The sequence below is a fragment of the Anolis sagrei genome, chromosome 2 (assembly GCF_037176765.1).
Source record: "Anolis sagrei isolate rAnoSag1 chromosome 2, rAnoSag1.mat, whole genome shotgun sequence".
NCBI lineage: Eukaryota > Metazoa > Chordata > Lepidosauria > Squamata > Dactyloidae > Anolis > Anolis sagrei.
The window spans coordinates 113,954,859-113,966,807 of NC_090022.1; the positions used below are offsets into that span (position 1 = coordinate 113,954,859).

The following is an 11,949-nucleotide window of genomic DNA, read 5'->3' on the forward strand; positions in this document are numbered from 1 at the left end:
GCCCTGCAATCTGGTTAAAAGGTGAAGCAGCAGGCAATGGGGAAAAATATTATAGGAAACAGATCCCAATCAGGCTAGATTAAATAATGTAATATTCGCTAACTAGTGCCTGAAGTCAAATTTCTCTGCTATCAAATGAGGAGTAAGGCACAAATGACTCCCCCCCCCCCCCATGTTCTACAGTAAGTTCCATGATTCTTTATCATTGGTGGTGCTGGCTAGTGCTGATGGAAATTGCAAGCTTTCAGATTTCTCTCCTTTTGTTCCAGTTCATTATTAACATATAGCAATGGATATATGAGAAACAACTTTGGCAAACTACTCTTGTCAACCAGCTTGGATATTAATCTATAAGCAACCGTAGGACCACCTTCTTCGTTAGGAGTAAGTCCCATTGAACAGGGCTTATGGTTGAGGCACCAGTACTGCACTGCTGCGTTCATGCTTTAAGATGCAGTTACTTTGTCCTCAGCAGGCCTAGGCTTTATTTTGCTGTGAAGTCAGAGTTGCTGGGCTCTGCCCTGCCTCTCCCATGTGTGAGGTTTACTATTTCACAGCCTCCCCCTCGCCTGCTGACAGAGGGGCTGGGTCCTGCGTGATGTGGGATCCTCACACATGCTGTTTGTTATTCTGCTCCTTTTTGAAAGTTTTTCTTTCGTCCTACAAAGAGGGGGTGGGGGGAAGGCCAAACAACCCTTTGAAGCTACTTGACTTTCTATGATTAATTGCAACAAGGAGCCTGCAAAAGGGAGGGAAACTATTTTTGATTTATTGAAGTTTCTTTGTGAGAACAAATTTATAGCAGAGGGAAGCAGCTTCTGAAGGGAATATCAAATGGTTAAAAGGTTCCAAGCCCTCTTTGATGTCATGGCCCCAGTGGAATGCTGGAAAGGTTGAGGGACAGGCACTGTTTATTTATAAAATAAAGATCAGGTACCTGCTGCTGGCACAGACTCGGGCCTCGGCTCCTGTTTAAGAGCTCAGACGGCAGACAGGGCCTGAAATTATCCTTTTAAAAGCCTGCGAGGTGATGAGAGCCTACAGGGCAGGGAATGCTTCCAGGCAAACTCACTCTTTCCACACATCTCTACATGAAGGCACCTGTTTCTCCCATCGGAAAAGTGGAGGCTCTGCCTTGCAGTGAATGAGAAGCAGCAGGATAGGGCTCATTCTCAAGTGGCTCAGAGCCATTTGCTTCGGCACTTTGATCATAAAAAAAATCCAGCCCATTTGACATCAGATAGCAAGCAGGCACCTAGGTGAAAAGAATGGTCATTAAGTAGACAGGAGCACGAAGGACTATCATTCCAGTAAGCATAGTCACTCTGGAACAGATTCCATGTGGAAGTGTGTAGCCCACTTCGTGCCAGGAGTCAATCCAAGGTAGCAGGAATGCAAGATTTACATCATCAGTTTTCTAGAAGTCCAGAAGCTGAAAAAAATAAGAATTTTTACATTAGCATGAGCAACAAGACACTCACTCCAAGTTAGCTAGCTAATTTCCTTAAGTTCCAGTTGCTCAGTTGAGCCAACAGCCTCATGAAGGAAGGGAATTAAGATGCCTTTGCCCACATCCTTTTGCTTTTAACTAAGGAATCTGAGATGGGATTTACATACCAGCTGTGGCAGCACTTTTTCCACATGCTCCACATCCACCTTGGTCAGATCCTCCGTTTCAGCCTGCCGTGCGCCTCGTGCTGCTGCCTCTGTAACACATGGATCCAAAGAATTCAAAGCAAAAGAGAGGGCTGTCAAGGATGCAACAGAGAAGGGAAGAGCAAAGACTTTAGGGAAACGGGGGAACGTTTTTGGTTGAAGCTTTTTCTCATCTGCCTTATGCATACATACACATTTGCCTGTTTAGAGCATTATCACAAATGTTTTGCTGTAGGAAGAAGTGCTAGAGTTTTTGCTTGGTGTGATTCACTCAAGATTGAATAAAACAAAACAAAGCATGTGCCTAACTCTGTATGTATACCACCATACACATAACCAACCAGCAATGAAGACCCACAGAGGCTCCACAAAACAGATCCTGAGTTTAAACTAGTAAATTAGTTATAAGCTCCTTAACATCAGATGGAAACATAATTAGACACACATATTAAATTTAATTGGGACCAGAAATAAAATTCTTCAACTAGAAAAGATTCTGTGAACAATGTAGCTACTTCTAGGGCAAGAGTGGGAACTCTGTAGTCCTCCAGATGTTACAGGACCATCACAACCAGTAGCCCTGGACAAAACAGTCAAAGGTGAAAAATGCTAGCAGGGGCAATACAGCAGTATGATCCTATCCTTGTGCTAAAAAAATTCAGAATTTGATTTTTTATTAGAACTACTAAGATCGGAAAGGAAGGCATGACAAAAAGCATCACAGAAGGAAAAGAAAGTACATAGTCATGAAAGGTATGGAAGCTCTGGCTATACCTCTGGATTTAACTGGCTTCTAACCTTGCAGAAAGTTTGTTGTTACTTATAAAAATAAAATTGAACACAATAGAATATTGAATTCTGCACTAAATTTCACCTTTCCATAAACCATGTCAGCCATTTGTGACTGCCATTCCTTGAAACAAATATGGATCCCACAACTTACCTCGAACAAATACTTTAAGCATTTCTACCATCAGCAAGAGAGCATCACCACTAACTGAGAAGAGAAAGGAATAAATATCATGACTAAAACATCATAGCACAATTATCCCAGCCCACAACCCAAGGCAACTATAGTGAGCATGGAGTGATTGTTAGTGTTATGATCAAACATTAACAACTGCCAGTGTTACAGAAAGGGTTAATTTGCATTTAGTAAGTTATAAGTAGTTAGTTTGATTTTAGCTTAGCAATGAAAGGTTGGGAAAAGATATGCAGCAGGACTGAAGAAGAAATTATCCTATCAGCAACTTTTTTCCACACTTCTAACAGCTGTGGGGATGAGAGATTGCCCATGTTTGTAATTTCCTTTATTCGCTTCTATAAGCCTTGGGAATCTATTTTTCACTGGCCATGCTAGTAGAGAGTGTGTACCTTAGCTGAGAATCTGTAACCAACTATGAGGATTAGCTGCCCAGTTCTAACATTTGCTGCAAGAAGATACTGGATCGCATCAGTTGAAGGACCATGACATTTATTTTAGAACAGTAATGTGCATCAGTTTTTGGGGAAAATGAAGTCTTGGGGAGGCCTGGAATAACAGTCAGTTGCAGTCTAGGAGGATCTTGGGTTACCTCTGATATTTCAGAGCCTGATCTCTCTGCAGTAAAATTTGGGAAGATCTCCAGAAAGAACTGGCCTCTTTACTGAGACAGAAGGGAAAGCAATTACCTCGTGTTTTGTCATCTTTGAAGTAGAGATGGAGCAGTTTGTTCACAGTCTCCTGCACGGAAAAGGGAATCCATCAAGAGGTGTTAATGGAGAAAAAGTGAATCTCTTTTGTCTTCCATTTCAAAGAGATATAAAGAGGTAAAGCAATATCTTTTATGAGATCAACTTCTGTTGGTGTACGAATACATCAAAAGAAACTGGCCAAATAAAATATATTACCTTACCACTTCTGCCTTTCATTCTCTGGGACCTGAAGGGCAACACATCCTGACTCTTCCATCCCTACACAGAGACCACATAACTGGCTTCAAGCTCCACCCTAATTTTTTCTACTGCTACCCTTATCCACAAGGTTTTTCATCTGCTAAAAACAGCACTCTTCAAAGACCAGCTCCTTGCCGCTACTTACTTCATCACAGAGTTTCTTAGAGGATTGTTAGGAAGGCTGTTGTTAGCCTTTGGAATTAATAAAAGACAAACAAAAAGGGCTTATGTGACTCAGAACAAGGAGTTCTGTATCTTGGGTACTGCGTCAGAACACACAACTTACCACCGGGATTGTGGCGCAGCTGGCTGAGTGTCAGCTGCATTAAGATCACTCTGACCAAAAGGTCATGAGTTCGAAGCCAGCCCGGGCTGGAGTGGGTGTCCAGCCATTGTGTAGCCCGTTGTCGACCTTTGCAACCCGAAAGACAGTTGCATCTGTCAAGTAGGAAAATAAGGGACCACCTTGTGTGGGAGGCTAAATTTAACTAATTTATGAGGCCATAAAGAAAGAAGACTCCGGGGAATGTGGAATGCGGAAGAACTTCATCGGTGTCGTTGATGGACGATGAAAAGCAGCAGCTCCCCTGGCGGCCAGAAAAAAGTTAAATAGCCTTTGTCTGTTAAATGTTGTTTGTCAAACTGGCATTGAATGTTTGCCATATATGTGTTTACTGTAATCCGCCCTGAGTCCTCTGCGGGGTGAGAAGGGCGGAATATAAGAACTGCAAATAAATAAATAAATAAATAAATATTCCTAAAATATTACCCAACTAAATGGGAATAGAATCATAGCATCCTAGAGTTGGAAGAGACCAGCCAAGAAGCAGGAAAATTCCATTCAAAGCACCCCTGACAGATGGCCATCCAGTCTCTGTTTAAAAGCCTCCAAAGAAGGAGCCTCCACCACACTCTGGGACAGAGAGTTCCACTGCTGAACAGTTCTAACAGTCATGAAGTTCTTCCTAATGTTCAGATAGAATCTCTTTTCCTGTAGTTTGGAGCCATTCTTCTGTGTCCTAGTCTCCAGGGTAGCAGAACACAAGCTCCCTCCTCACTATAACTTCCTCTCACATATTTATACATGGCTATCATGTCTCCTCTCAGCCTTCTCTACTGCAGGCTAAGCATGCCCAGCTCTTTAAGCCGTTCCTCATAGGGCTTGTTCTCCAGACTCTTGATCATTTTAGTCACCCTCTGGACACATTCCAGCTTGTCAATATCTTCCCTCAATTGCGGTGCCCAGAATTGGATACAGTATTCCAGGTGTGGTCTGACCAAGGCAGAATAGACGGGTAGCATGGCTTCCCTGGATCTAGACACTATACTCCTATTGATGCAGGCCAAAATCCTATTGGCTTTTAAAGCTGCCGCATAACATTGTTGGCTTATGTTTAACTTGTTGTCCACGAGGACTCCAAGATCTTTTTCACACGTACTACTATCGAACCAGGATTCTGTATCTTTGCATTTCATTTTTTCTGCCTAAGTGGAGTATCTTGCATTTCTCCCTGTTGAACTTCATTTTGTTAGTTTTGGCCCATCTCTGTAATCTGTTAAGATCGTTTTGAATTCTGCTCCTGTCTTCTGGGTTATTGCCTATCCCTCCCAATTTAGTGTCATCTGCAAACGTGATGGTCATACTTCTAACCCATCTTCTAAGTCATTAATAAAGATGTTGAACAGGATCGGGCCCAGGAACGAACCCTGCTTATGGCACTCCACTCGTCACTTCTTTCCAGGGTGAGGAGGAAGCATTGGCAAGCACCCTTTGGGTTCATTTGCTTAACCAATTACAGTTCTAGCTAACCATAGTTTTGTGTAGCCCACGTGTAACTAGTTTGTTTGCCAGGTGGTAATGCGGGATCTTGTCAACGGCCTTACTGAAATCCAGATATGCTACATCCACCGTGTTCCCTACATCTACTCAGCTTGTAACTCTATCGAAAAAAGAGATCGGATTAGTCTGGCATGATTTGTTTTTTATAAATCTGTGTTGACTATAAGTGATGACTGCATTCATTTCTAAGTGTTTGCATACCACTACCTTAAAGATCTTTTCCTGAATCTTGCCTGGAATTGATGTGTGGCTGACCAGACAGTATAGTGTATTTAAACATTTTAGTTGACTTATCTACTGCATGCAGATAAATTTGCATATGATCAGCACTTCAGTACAGGTTTACAGTCATAGTTTCATTAAGAGAAGCTATCATGTTGTTTACATGTGGAGAAGCCTTTTGCAAAAATTCATTTTGGTTCAGGAGGACACCTGACGTGGTAGAAATACGTTCCACACCCCTTAGAGATATTTGGAGAGGCATTTTGGAGCAACATTTTCTAAAAATGCAAAAAAAAAAAATTTTACCCTTAAGGGCTACAAGAAAGCTCCGGGGTACACATCCTTTCTCTAGATGTACCAGAATAAAAAAGAAATGTTTACTAGGGATTACCTCTACCTCCTGTATCTATCCAGAAACATCCTAAGAACTTCTCTGGTTTGATAGCTGAATTTCAGTAATTTGTCAGATAACTTCTACATGAAGATTCTGTGATTTTTAACATTTATATTAATGTTTTTAACTCCACGTTTTAATTGTCTAAATAATGTTATGTTTTTATGATTTAATTATAGTTATATCTTATGGTTGCTCTATATTAGGTTTTATATGTATGTGAGGCATTACATTTTACCATAAATACATTGGAAACTGCGTTGAGTCCTCCCTATGGGGAGAAAAGTGGTATACAAGTGAAGTAAATACATAAATAAGAAAGTTGTGGGTGTATTTCAGTCACTCGAGTAGATGTATTCCTAGACATCAGTTCTTTACCAGAGATTGATTCTACACCACACAAAAAGACAATCTCCTTGTAATCATTTTTACTGGAGTAATTCAAAATCAAGTGTCCTAAGAGAAGTCTTTTTTCTGTCCATTTTTTCCAAGCCCTACTGAATTTTATCTACCTTGTCCAACCATTCATACTATTGCCACAACTTTCAGCTCCCTCATAAGGAAAACTTAAGTGTTTGCACTGGCTGCTTTCTATCCTTATTGTAGCCTTCTAGCCTTTTTGATAAAGTGACCAAACTACTCTTTTTTCTAAATGCAGCTGAAGTGCCACTGATGTGAATAAGGGCATTAAAATGGGGCTATCTTGTTTTCAGTCCCTTTCACAATCCACATCACTAATGTAGAACTTGCCTTTTCACTGCTTCCACATTGCAGACCTTACGTTGTTTTTTTATTGAACTATCCACCATGAAGATTTTTTCTGTCTTTCCACCATCATCAATTCAAACCCTACCAATACAGATGCAAAAACTCAAACGTTTTGTCCCAGTGTACAGTCACTTTGCAGTACCTACATTTGCAATTTTGCTGTCTATTCACCAACCATGAAGAAATCCTTACAGCCCTTGGCCGTCTGCTTAGCTTTTCATGATGCTCTGATGCCACCTGCAGGTTAGCTCATGCATTGCTCACTCTGGTACCCAAGATGACACATGAACAAGTTAAATAGCACCGTTCCTGGCTCAGAACTTCTGTGCATATTTGTTTCTATTGCAAGAACTGTTTTTATATGTACTGTTCAGTGAAGGGGGGACAAGCTCATTAAGGTATCATATGCCAACAGTGGGAGTTGCCCCAGCCAAAACTGCAATAACCCCCAGGAATGAAGTAGAGTTCCTATCCCTGCCACAAAGCCAGAAATAGTGAGGTGGTTTGAACACTGGACTATGAGCCTTGAGGCAAGGGTTCAACAATGGCAAGCCACTGGATGACTTTGTGCAAGTCACACTCGCTCAGCCTCTGAGGAAAACAAAGGCATACCCCTTCTAGAATAAATCTTGCTAAGAAAGTTCTGTGATAGGCTTGCCTTAGGTTACCATAAAACTGAATCGGCTTGAAGGCACACAAAAAGAACCCCTGCAATAAAATAACCTGTTCTCTTAGCCAATGGCTGTCCAGTTTATCCAGGATTCTTCATCAAATGCTCTTCTGGAAATCCAAGTATATGTCTAACAGATCACCCAATTTATGTTTGTTATTACTAAATAATAATACTACTAATAATAATAATAATAATAATCTTTATTTGTATCCCACCCCCCCTCTCTGAAGAGACTCAGGGCTGCCTACAACAAAACAGCAAATACAATAAATGATATAACAGACAATACACACATATCAATTAATAAGACAAAATAGTACAATATTATAAACAAGACTGAAAGTTTAAAGAATTTCATAACTGGTAAGGCATGATTTCACTCTCCAGAAATAATGCTAATATTGTCGGCTAAGCTTGTCTTACCACATGGTTAATAATAACATCTATATTTCACGAGTTTATACATGAGGCCATCTGTTCGTATTCTCAATCTGGTTCCTTAAAAAATCAAGCATATGTGACAGCTGGACTTTGCTCACATTACGTATTCCCTTGCTACACTTGATCCATGCTGCTCTTTGGTTATTTCTCTGCTATTTTAGGCTGTAAGTTCCTAGTAAACTGGGGCTTTTACCAAATTTGACCAGTATTTGCCACAAGGCTTGCTAATAGCAAGACTGTAAAAAATAAACTGAAGGTGCATATCTTTATGCAATTACTGGAGTACTACCATTTCACATTTACCTGCATATACTCATGTTTAAGCTGACATGGAATCTAGTTATTGTGCATTTATCCTCTCCTTCTTTGGCAAATATTTCACACCTTCGTCAGTTTAACATTGACTGGTTTCTTTCTTCTGTTTCACTTGTTTAAGAATTTTAGCAGTATGTTCACCAGCTCTTTTGTTTATTTACTACAGTTACTTGTCTTCTGAACAACTTACACTAGTATTGCCAGAATTCTACTTTTTTGTCTTTTACACATTTTTTAAAATATCGCCCCTTGGATGCATTTCCATTCCTAATTTGGCATACCCACTTTGTCTCCTTTAATAAGCTAATAAATAATATCTGGTTTTCTGAGGATGTGAGACTCATTTGACTCCTCCTTTCCCAGTTGATTCAGAACCTTTTCAAAGTTCACATGTGCTGTTATGGGCCCTGTCTTCCATCAATTCAACAGCAAATCTAGCCTGTACAGCCCTATAATCTGTTTTGCCATGAACTGATCTGTGAAACAGTGATTTAACATATCTAGATATGCTCCTCCTTTTTGACCCATGACCAAGCATTTAGCCAAGTAACATGAATGCAGTTGAAGTTACCCATTGTTACAACACCCATCATTGCCATGGTTTCTATATTCGCAGCCCTCAGATTTCTAGAGCAAATGAACACTTTTGACTTCTGGCTGCAAACAAGAGGGCAGAACATCATGGTAAGTTGGCAGCCTTGGCTGGTTCACAAATCCAGTCAAATAGCACAAGGGGTCCCCCAATGGGATTGTGAAGTTCAACAGGGTAGATTTAAGACTGGGACCACCTCATCTCTCCACTCTCTCCAGGTTATAGACATGTAAACCCTTGTTACTCTCTCCCCCTCAAAATCATGTGGCTTGTACTGTTTTGGGGAGTTCATGCCTGTTAATGAAACAGCCCTCATTCCCTTTAGCACAGTGGTTCTCAACCTGGGGTCCCTAGATGTTTTTAGCCTTCAACCCCCAGAAATCCTAACAGATGGTAAACTGGCTAGGATTTCTGGGAGTTGTAGGCCAAAAACACCTGGGGACCCCAGGATGAGAACCACTGCTTTAGCAGATGCCTTTCTATCCTGCAGGCATAACTTCCCAAATTATTTTGTTCTGACGCATTAACTGCAGTGTGTAGGTGTGTTGCACAAATGTAATAAAAATGACAAAAATCATTTGTTATTGGTATATGTTATTATCATATGTTTTTATCTTACAAATCATACATTTAAATATATATATATAAATGGAAGGTGCCCATGAGAGATGTTGTTATTACAATTTATGTATGTGTTTGTATCCCTTGCAAGGAGTGGTTTAACCTCTGGTTTGCTAGTAAAACTGAATTACTGTATCTTGAAATGATAAATGTCTAAAAAAAATGTGTTGCCAACACGAAATGTTTGGAAAGCTCTGCCTTAGTGTTGCAAACTCTTCCTCATTCTGCCCCCCCCCCTCTAAAAATTCCATATACAGCTTTTTGATTATTTGAAGGTGAAATAAATAAATTTATGTTAAAGAATAAATGTTATAATGATTTAATCAGATTCATTAATTCTAAAAATGAGAATTTGATGTAAAAGGCTCAAATGGAAAGAAACTGGGCACTGCTCCCACCATCAAGGCCTTGAGCTGCAAAGCCCACTGAGGGTATGTTCTCGCACTGTAGAAATAATGCTATCTGATGCCACTTAAAATGCTCAATACTATGGAATCAGTTAATGGTTTCAACCATTAATATTTAATTCTATTTTAATGTTTGCATATTTTAACTTTTAAAATGTTTAGTATTGGTGTTACTGTAAGCTGCTTTGAGTCTCTCTTTAAAACAATGGTTCCCAACCTGTGGTCTGTGGACCATCAATGGTCTGCAAGAACAAAAAAAGGTCCATAGCCTCACCATTACTACACCGTTACCTTGAAACCACGCAGCAACGAGAGCGACTGGTCTCACAAATCCCTCTTATAGTGTTGAGACAAAGGGGATGTTGGGAGGGGAGAGGCTGCCCACTGCAGATTACTACTACCACATCAGTTCTAGATTATCAAATATGGTTTTCTGTGGGCAAGCAGATGGCGACTACTATATGGTATATGTTCTGTATCAGAATGTAGAGCTGATGTGATCTATCCAGTGCAATTTTCTTAATCACCACCCCAAATAACCAGACCGACCAAAAACTGATTCGTAATCCTTTTGGTACCAGTGGTCAAAGTGGTCCCTGGTGAAAAAAAGGTTGGGAACCACTGTTTTACAGATAAATAAATAATATTACAGTAGAATCTCGCTGATCCAACATAAATGGGCTGGCAGATGGCTGGATAAGCAAACATGTTGGATAATATGGAGAGATTATGAAAAAGTCTATTAAACGTCAAATTACATTATGATTTTACAAATTAAGCACCAAAACATCATGTTTTACAACAAATCCGACAGGAAAAGCAGTTCAATACACAGTAACATTATGTTGTAATTGCTGTATTTACAAATTTAGCACCAAAACATCGCAATGTATTGAAACAGCTGTGGATCTGGGCGGGAGGCAGACTGCATTGGATAATATAGAACATTGCCCAGGCCTGATCTTCCTTCTGTTTCACTTGTTTAAGAATTTTTAGCAGTATGTTCACCAGCTCTTTTTGTTTATTTACTACAGTTACTTGTCTTCTGAACAACTTACACTAGTATTGTGGAAGGCTTTCATGGCCGGAATCACTGGGTTGTTGTAGGTATTTTCGGGCTACATGGCCATGTTCTAGGGGCATTTTCTCCTGATGTTTCGCCTGCATCTATGGCAAGCATCCTCAGAGGTAGTGAGGTCTGTTGGAACTAGGAACCCATTTTTTTAGTTCCAACAGACCTCACTACCTCTGAGGATGCTTGCCATAGATGCAGGTGAAACATCAGGAGAAAATGCCTCTAGAACATGGCCATATAGCCCGAAAATACCTACAACCCAACTTACACTAGTTTTGCCAGAATTTCTACTTTTTTGCCTTTTACACATTTTTTGCAATATCGCCCCTTGTTTCCATTCCTAATTTGGCATACCCACTTTGTGAAGGTTGTATAAGTGAGACTTTAATCACCCTGGGAGCTGTAGTTTGGTGAGGCCCCCCCAAAAAAGGGCAAATTCTCAGGGTTCCACAGCATTGAGTAGTTATAGTGGTATTGCACTGCCTTTATTTCACAGTGTAGATCAGTCCTGGGCAAACTTGGGCCCTCCAGGTGTTTTGGACTTCAACTCCCACCATTCCTAACAGCCTATCGGCTGTTAGGAATGGTGGGAGTTGAAGTCCAAAACACTTGGAGGGAGGGCCCAAGTTTGCCCAGGACTGGTCTAGATGCATCCCTAAAGCGTGTCTGGTCATTGGGCGGTGCCACAATGCGAATCTTCAACCCTATGAAGGATGCAGGCGTTTTTGGTGAGGGAAAATGCACCAAGAAATCCAAACTATTGAGTGTGTCCTATACACAGACCCCGGAAATAAGGCCCCTGCTGGGTGGTTGTGGTTTCCTCCCCCTCTTCCTCCCAGCCCTAGCCCCCCTCCCCTGCTCCCCTGCTCCCCCGCCGACCTTCTTGAAGCCTCCTCGGGCGCTCTCCTCCTCGCTCTCCATCTCGCCCCGGTTCAAATGAGGCGCGGAAACGGCTGCTGAGGGGCATCTGGGCGCACGGCATGCCGGGAAGTGTAGTCTTCCTCTGCTCT

The 11,949-nt window shown here is 41.0% G+C and overlaps 1 protein-coding gene across 2 annotated transcripts; it reads right to left on the minus strand.

Annotated features, from left to right (window-relative positions):
• Positions 1 to 747: 747 nt before the first annotated feature.
• Positions 748 to 11,928, minus strand: CENPX (centromere protein X). 2 transcript variants are annotated; one of them, XM_060764852.2, is made up of 5 exons: positions 11,819 to 11,928; positions 3,328 to 3,379; positions 2,600 to 2,653; positions 1,618 to 1,748; positions 748 to 1,432 (listed from the first exon to the last, which is right to left on the minus strand). In XM_060764852.2, exons 1-5 carry the CDS (start codon positions 11,858 to 11,860, stop codon positions 1,418 to 1,420), a joined length of 294 nt encoding a protein of 97 aa, XP_060620835.2. In that variant the 5' UTR covers positions 11,861 to 11,928; the 3' UTR covers positions 748 to 1,417. The 2 variants fall into 2 exon arrangements, with proteins under 2 accessions (XP_060620835.2, XP_060620836.2); XM_060764853.2 differs by having other exon boundaries at positions 1,618 to 1,706; positions 11,819 to 11,924.
• Positions 11,929 to 11,949: the final 21 nt, after the last annotated feature.

Coding starts and splice junctions, on each gene's coding strand:
- CENPX (XM_060764852.2), bottom strand. CDS start 11,860: ATGGAGAGCGAGGAGGAGAGCGCCCGAGGAGGCTTCAAGAAG. Junction 2,654..3,327: donor CAAAGATGACAAAACACGAG/GTAATTGCTTTC, acceptor TTCTCTTCTCAG/TTAGTGGTGATGCTCTCTTG. Junction 1,749..2,599: donor GCTTAAAGTATTTGTTCGAG/GTAAGTTGTGGG, acceptor CATCCTTGACAG/CCCTCTCTTTTGCTTTGAAT.